The sequence below is a fragment of the Lactuca serriola genome, chromosome 2 (genome assembly GCF_051521515.1).
Source record: "Lactuca serriola cultivar US96UC23 chromosome 2, Lser_US96UC23_V15, whole genome shotgun sequence".
Lineage (NCBI taxonomy): Eukaryota > Viridiplantae > Streptophyta > Magnoliopsida > Asterales > Asteraceae > Lactuca > Lactuca serriola.
In genome coordinates, this window is record NC_136409.1 from 63,075,049 (window position 1) to 63,083,659 (window position 8,611).

General features: G+C 31.1%; 1 protein-coding gene across 1 annotated transcript; it reads right to left on the bottom strand.

The window, feature by feature from the left end:
- Window positions 1–324: 324 nt before the first annotated feature.
- On the bottom strand, window positions 325–7,816 carry LOC145086307 (uncharacterized). Its single transcript, XM_079024059.1, has 16 exons — window positions 7,557–7,816; window positions 6,925–7,128; window positions 6,561–6,799; window positions 6,377–6,468; window positions 6,109–6,260; window positions 5,916–6,028; window positions 5,618–5,788; window positions 5,440–5,499; window positions 4,115–4,809; window positions 3,928–4,006; window positions 2,965–3,257; window positions 2,812–2,866; window positions 1,872–2,185; window positions 1,671–1,773; window positions 581–661; window positions 325–465 (listed from the first exon to the last, which is right to left on the bottom strand). The coding sequence occupies exons 1-16, from the start codon at window positions 7,699–7,701 to the stop codon at window positions 376–378; spliced, it is 2,886 nt and encodes a 961-aa protein (XP_078880185.1). The 5' UTR covers window positions 7,702–7,816; the 3' UTR covers window positions 325–375.
- Between the last annotated feature and the right edge of the window lie 795 nt (window positions 7,817–8,611).

Below are 8,611 nucleotides of genomic sequence, written 5' to 3' on the forward strand. Positions count from 1 at the left end.
GAAAAATAGAAAATTTAAAAATTCTAGAAAATATCATGTATCCAAATAAAAGAGAAAAAGATATATGACAAAAAAACTTTCATTTATTATAATAGATTTTCTGTAGTTGTTAAACAAAACATCATACTAGTTTGACTGTTTAAAAAGTTAAATTCATCATTTTATCAATTTAGTCATTAAACTATAATTTCTTATGATTATTATACCAACAGTTTGTTAACTAAATCAATAGTTCAGTGATAATGGTGAAACTACGTTGTATTTTTTTTCTTCTGTATCTGTAAAAGGTAATTTACTGATGCATTTCTACGAGGAAAGGAAAGATAGATTAAATTTTTATTATTAAAAAAAAAAATGCATCAAACTCAAAACAAACTATGAATCTAATAAATGAGGATTTGAGGGCATTGCATTTGTGTACTTTGTGCAGTCGTAAGGCCCAATCTGATTAGCTTTATTTTTCACCTGAAAATCCATTTAAAAAAGAACACATTTATTGCTAGGTTTATATATAAATAAATTTATTATATATTTATTTTATTTTTTTTAAATAATAAAATTTAGGATTATGGAGTCATACCGGAGACCATGGATTTCGTTCAGGAATAGATTTGTCTGGAGGTGAATGCTGTACAGCCCCACACTTCATGGTAAGGATTTCCTGTATAAATTATGCATATCATTTTTATTTTTATAAAATGGATCTTTATAAAATATAAACATTCTGTTATAATTTATAACCATTTTTATTTTTATACAAGTTATAAAATCATCTACAATGTTAAATTTATCATGTATTATTTATTCATCAGGATATCAAAGAGAAACATTTCCAGTTTCCAGTCTTTCTCTTTATAAAAAGAAGATGATTAAAAAGAAAGGAAGGAAACAAGTTATTATTTCTAAAAGTTTGTATTTTGTATTTAACTTATTAAATCTGTGAAGTGAAAATATGTTTAGTTTAAACTTTAAATTATAAGTGATATTTGCTAATCAACTTTGAGTTCAACATTTGTATTTAAGCTTCTTAGATATTATGTTTATCTTAAATTATCAATGATATTGTGATTAAATATTATATACAGTTTTGTTAGGATTAAAATATCATTTTGCATTTGAAGAAAATCAAATTTTATAATTTTTGTAATTTACAATTTCAGTTTATAACAGTTCTCAGCAAAAAAACAGTCAATTATATTTGGCATTGCTTCTAGACAAAAGGGTAAAACGGTCATTTAGCCATTCAGCAGTTAATCTATAAAGCACTTAATGAGGATAAAAAAGAAATATTTATATTACAAATTCAGTTTATAACAGTTCTCAAAAAAAAAGGTAATTATATTTGGCATTGGTTCTAGACAAAAGGGTAAAATGGTCATTTAGCCATTCAGCAGTTAATCCACAAAGCACTTAATGAGGATAAAAAAGAAATATTTATATTACGAATTCAGTTTATAACAGTTCTCAGAAAAAAAACAGTCAAGTATATTTGGCATTGGTTCTAGACAAAAGGGTAAAATGGTCATTTAGCCATTCAGCAGTTAATCCATAAAGCACTTAATGGGGATAAAAAAGAAATGTATACAGTTCTCAGAAAAAAATAAAAAACAGTCAATTATATTTGGAATTGGTTCTAGACAAAAGGGTAAAAATGTAAAATGGTCATTTACCTCTCCAGCAGCTTCAATAGCTGCTAACCATTCATCAGAGAAGGGTACAGCATCTACAACTAAAGACTTATTATCTTGCCTCTTGATGTTATTTGACTTCTTCCTGAAAACCACAAACCAATAATCAAATTCAAAAATCAAAATTTTAAAGTTTTTTAAAAAAAAAGTAAATAAATCTAAAAGTTGCTCAAAGAAACTTACATCAACACTGTTGCTTCCTTGTTATTTTCTTCTTGAAGAACATTCAGATTCACATTTTTTTCTTGAAAAATATGATCATTAACCTCAGTTGCAATTTCAAAAGGTCCCTCTTGTAGACTTGAGCTTTCTGCAGGCATAATGAATTTACCAGAATGCCCTTCAGTATTCAGTAATGCAGAAATGCAAGAAGTTGTGGCTCCAATATCATCTTCTATTTTTCCAATTTCGCCCCTCTGGGACTCCACAGGATTAACCTTACAAGCATTAGGTTTTTTGGTATCAGATTGTTCCCTTTTTAATGTTTGAGCAAGATCCTGCATAAGTAAATAGTGCATTAATTAATGTGGATGTATAAGGTTGTTTCATTTTTACAATATTACCCTTGTTTATTTTTAAAAGTTTTAATACAACCTCCCACAAATGAGGGTAAAAGTTTTACTGATGTAATTGATTTTATTATATATATAATATTTTTTTAGTTTCTCACTTCTCACCATGTTTTAGTCAAGTACAATTAGATTTAAAAAAATTGCAATAATATCAGATAAACAACTATTTATGATTTTATTATGATGGTTTTGAAATATACATTCATTTGTTCTTAACAAAAGGGTAAAATAGTCATTTATTTGTATTCAGAAAGTTCATTCAGACTAAAAAAGAAACAGATTTTGTGTATTTAACACCTATTCCATACAGAAATCATTTATCTATTCAGCATTTTATCCAAACAGTACTTAACTAGGAAAAAAAAAAACTTTATGTTCAGTTTAAGTTATTTATCATGCTGTGATTAAATAGAATTTTCATTTTTATCATTATTTATATTTTATATCAGTTACAAATTATTCAAGTATTTCAATTTTGTTTATCTTTGTCATTTACAATTTACAATTTACATTTATATTAGTATATAAGTATATTTAATTATTTATATTACCTCTTGATGTATGACCAAAGACTTATCTTGCTTCTTGATGTTATTTGACTTCTTCCTGACAACAACAAACCAAGAATCAAATTCAAAAACTGAAAAAAAAAATCAAAAAAAAATAATAATATAAAAATCTACAAGTTGCTGAAACATACTTACATCAACACTGTTGCTTCTTTGTTATTTTCTTTTGGATTTGCATTTTTTTCTTGAGAAATATGATCATTAACCTCAGTTGTGTGTAAACCTGAGCTTTCTTCAGGCATGACGAAATTACCAGAATGCCCTTCATGGAACTGAGAATTCATCAAAGCAGAAATGCAAGGAGTTGTGGCTCCAACGTCATCTTCTTTTTTTCCAATTTCGCCCCTCGGGGACTCCACATGATTAACCTTACAAGAATTAGATTTTTTGGTATCAGATTGTTCCCTTTTTGATGTTTGAACAAGATCCTGCATAAGTAAAATAGGGCATTAATTATCATTTGAAGTAAGGTGTTGTTTCTTGTAAAGAGTACACGAATGGTCCCTATGGTTTGGGGTAATTTGTACAGTTAGTCCCTAACTTATTTTTTTAACTCGGAAGGTCCCTACAATTTGTTTTTGTTGCACGTTTGGTCCCTGTCTTACATAAAAAGACTATTTTGCCCTTGATTTTTTAATTTATTTAAATAAGATGGGGTAGGTAAGGTAAAGTAAGATGAGGTGGAAGTGGGACTTGGGTAAGTTTATTTAAATAATTAAAAAATTAAGGGCAAAATAGTCTTTTTATGTAAGACAGGGACCAAACGTGCAACAAATACAAACAGTAGGGACCTTCCAAGTTAAAAAAATAAGTTAGGGACCAAACTTGCAAATTACCACAAACCATAGGGACCATTCGTGTAATTTTCTCTTTATTTAAATAAATTAAAAAACCAATGGCAAAATAGTCTTTTTGGGTAAGATAGGGACCAAGCGCGTAATAAAAACAAATAGTATAGACCTTCCGAGTTAAAAAAAAAATAAGTTAGGGACCAAAGTGCAAATTACACTAAACCATAGGGACCATTCATGTAATTTACTCTTCTTTTAAACTTAAAATCATGCGTTTTACTCTATTTGGTGAAGGTATATTAATTACCTCATCACCATCTTCAATAGCATTTATTGGATGCTTGATAGAAGAGTTATCTTGCCTCTTGATGTTATATGACCTTTTCCTAACAAATCAAGATTCAAGTTTTAACATTTTTTCCCCTTAAATTAAGGATGAGTTGTAAAGATTATAAAGTATAAACAAATCAAAAACTGGTCTTAAAGCTACTTACTTTAACATTGTTGGACTCTTTGTTTCTTGAAGCACTTTCACTTTAGCTTCAAATTCTTCCCCAGAGCTTATCTTTGACACCTCAGCTTCTACCCTATGTGTAGTTGTTAGCATGTTCTCAATAATTATCCCCATTTCTTGATGCTTCTGATTTTCATTATTGTTTTTAAATTCATCTTCAATTATATGTGGATAAGTACTTGAATAAGTTGAGCCACTTTCTTCTAGCAAAAGATGATCATTAATCTCAGTTGCAATTTCACATGGGCCCACTTCAACCATAGTCAAAAGATTTTGTTCTTGATGCTGAATGGATTGTTCAGATGTAGACACTGAAGTGGAGATATGATCATCTTTTGTTTCAAGAATAAAAGGAAGTCTTTCATCATTTTCAGACGATTGAATGTTGGCATTCTTGCCTTCTCTGTTCTCCTCATTACCCTTCAATGTAATTTTCTCAATTCCCATTTTGCCCTTGTGTTCAAGGATTCTTTTCTCTAGCTCAATGACCTTATGTGAGTCAACATCAGAAGCACTAATACACTCGTATTGCATTTTCCTCACTATATCTTGATATACATTTGAATTTAAAATCCCTTTGTTCACCATGTAATTGGATGATGGACTACCACAAGGGGTAGTATGAGAATTTAATACAGAACATTGTCCACTCGGTGTTTTTGGTGTAGCTGTTGTCTGAAACACACATAAGGGAAACAAATGATTTTAAGGTTGTGTTTGGTGAGTCATAGCTAGCTGATAAGCTAGCTTATTTTTAGAGTTTTTTTATGTTGTCATGTTTGGCAAGCCAAAAAGTAGCTTTATAAAAAGCTACTTAGACTAGCTTTTTTAAAATTTTCCAAGTATACCCTTTAATTAAGTATAGAAACACATTCTTTTAAATACCTTTTTATGTCTTTTTATATCTTTCATCTAGTTTTTCAGTTAGTTTTACCAAATGTCATTTTTTATCAGCTAGATTTTCAGCTATCAGCTAGTTTTTCAGCTAAAAAACTACTTAGACTAGCTTTTTATGAGCTTTTTTCAAATTTTCCAAGTATACCCCTTAATTAATTATAGAAACACATTCTTTTAAATGCCTTTTTATGTTTTTTATACCTTTCATCTAGCTTTTCAGCTAGTCTTACCAAACGCCATTTTTTATCAGCTAGATTTTCGGCTTTCAGCTAGCTTTTTATTTAACAGCTAACAGTTAGCTTTTCAGCTAGCTAGTACGCCAAACATAGGCTAAATAAATGACTTATGGATATTTTTACATCTTCATAATCAAAATATAAAATAAAAATAATAAAAAAGCAAAATTACCTGATCAAAGAATCGGAGTGAAGGTGAAGGCAATCTTAGTCCTGAAGGCAATGAGTTGTTCTGTAGTAATTTAAATTCCAGATTACTTCATTTCAAGAATTTCATAAATAGCATTAAAAACTACAAGTTTGAGAAATTAATAGTAAAAGATAAAGGTTGAAAAGGCTGGAACATTTACTGAAGTTGTTGGAGTATATTGAGCTAGACTTTTAGCTGGAAGAGGGGTAGATTCGTCATGAATTTCACATGAATGCAATCTATCTGGAACCATTTCTAACCCACTATTAGCTTTGTCAACATGTACAAACTGTGATTTGGTTGAAGAAGTTGCTTTAGAAGATGAGTGTGTCTACACAAATTAAAAGGATCATGTTACAACACTTAGTTACTTACATGGAGTCATACTTCCAAAATATTGTGCTTTTATATTGTTACTTCTGAAAGGATAAAGGTCAAAATAGCCCTTAATTTCTTACCGATTTTACAGTCTTTTGAGCTAGCTCTTTAGAATGGGGGTTGTCTAATCCTGTTTTTGCTTTAACGTCTTTTAAAGAACTTTTCAACCCAACATTCTTCTGAGCATTTATAGCTGCAGGAAGAAAAAGACAAAAGAAAAACAAATTCAGACACCATATATAGAAATGTGCTCCAGAATTCATTAACACTTACGTGGTTTAGGAATCAGATTATGCCTCAATTGGCTTGTTGTTGTTATAGAACCCTTTGTAGAAGAGCAAGATCCGAGTTTTGACATGGGTAGTTTAGGAAGCTTGGATTCCTTTTTTGTTGTTCTCAAAATGTTTGAATTTGGCCTTTTCAAAGTACAAGGAGTTAAGGCTCACAACCAAGAATAGGTCAAATGTATCCCAAAGGTCAAACCAATTTAAATTGTTATTGAAAGTGAAAGTCTTATCTTGCTGAAACACAAAAAGGATATGATGATACAGGTGAAGGGGCTGAACACACACCAATCTTGGACCTTGTTCTATTTGAATTTGAATGATCAGTTAAGAGAACTTTGTGTGTAATCTGCAAACATTATATTTTGAAAATGAGAAACAACTCATCTAGGCTAAGATACAAACAGAGGATAATAGTTTTAAGAAAGACTCCCAACATACTTTATGATGAGGTAAAGAATCATGATTTCCCACTCTGTTTCCCTTTGATGTGTGACTCTTGTTATGTAACTCTTTAAGTAGAGCTTCTTTAGAGGCCTCAATATCATTGGGTTCATTTCTATATCTGCTACTTGAAGAAAATGAGCTATTTCCCTCTTCACTTATAGTAGGCAATCCCCTTCCACATGTGTAAGCATTGATACCAGTAATCATGTTTAATTCACGAGGATCGAGAATGCCTATGAAATGAAGAGAGTGTTTATTACTCATTTACTCATATCATTCATCAAAAGCATAAGAATGAGGAATCCAAAAACATAATCCAGTTTTGAAATTTAATACCAAAAAAGGGAAATAGGACAACCTTCATCAGTAAAGAAAGCTCTATCCCATGCTAAGCTTTTCCTCAAATTGCATTCTGCTCCCTTCTTTCTCCTCTTCATTTGGATAGGTCCCATACCTAATTTTGGCATTTCTAAATTGTTTGAGTTTATATTCTCTTTATTGTTGCTAGCTTCAGAAGATGAAGTGCTAGGTTTCTCTGTATGAACACCATCTTTCAGACTTTCTGCAATGCATATGAACATCATTATTTAACTGTCGTTTTGTGTCCATGACCAGATAAAAAGATAAAAACTTAGCCGACAAGTATAGTTGTGAGTAACTAACTACATGGTATTTACTTATTTTAAAGAACAAATTGTATCGAAAAAAAAAATCAGTAATAACACTAAGCATAACAGCTGGGAATTCTGGAATGCCCAAATCATCGATTTAACTTGCATATCGTAAAACAGGATCAGGATCAGACCAAACTTAACTAACCAAACAAACCCATTGACTTAAACCCCATAAACGAACCTGGAAGGGGAAAGTGTGAACCGAAAGGGAGTCATATTTGAGACAATGTAAAGCATCATTAAACATCGTTTCAAGCAATGTAGCTGAAATTTTACTTCTATTGCACAAAATTTTAAAAATCTGGTAGATACTTACTGGTGCGTGAAGGTGGAAGTGCGAGAGGCGAGCAATTAAAGTAATTGAATGATGATTTTGAAGGTGTTTGCTTGGGATCTGGAAACGGTTGGATAAGAGAATCGTCTTCTTCAGTCAGTTCCATCAATGGAAGATCCGATTCCATGATTCGGAGCCCTAAATGTGTGTTTGGGTGAGTGTGATTAAAAGCTGTTTTCAAAACATTATGCAAGCGCGAAAGCGAGAGAGATGTTCAGATCGGGCTACTAGCAAGTAGCACCTGCCGTGCGTAAACAATTTAAAATATTCCTGTTGACTATTATTAAATTAAATAATTACTACTTTGATCCAAAAGTTAACAACAATGTAAGAAATAATAGTATACTTTTATTGATCTATTGTTCATCTCACTTTTTCAAATATTGTTACTTTAGTTTTATATTTCAAAAATGCATTCGGCTATAACAATATTAAGGGTGTTTTGTAACATTTTAATGCCAGTTTTGAATTGGCCAAATTCACCATCTTAATTTCAATCTTAATTTCATGTATGTATGAATGGGTCACTTAACCACTTATTGGGTCAGATCTAGGAGTATATATGAATGAAAAAAAAAAGGGATAATGACCTAAGAAGGTAACATATTTTATCATTTGATTACATTTAGTCACTAAATTACTTTTCGTGATTTATGAACCCTTGAACTTGTTGAAATGTTCGCATTATACCATTATGACCGGTTATAGTAGGTTTTCCCGGTTCTGACGTTGTTCCGGCCAAACATGAGTTTTCCAGTATCTTCTCCGGCCTCACCAAGAGTTCAACCAACTGCCACCCCTAATTCAGAAACCCCACACATCGACCCCATGATTTCGATTCTTCATCTAAGCAATCACCAAGAACAACCTACCTTCCATTTACGTGATTACCGAGATCGTCGTTTTCATTTGTAGCATATGGATCCCAACATAAATCTTCTGAATCACGGTCCAAAATCGAGCCATTATTGTCGAATTTCAGGTTCTTCTTCTCCCATCTAGCAAATTTTGGATTGCATCTAACTCCGACATTAGGT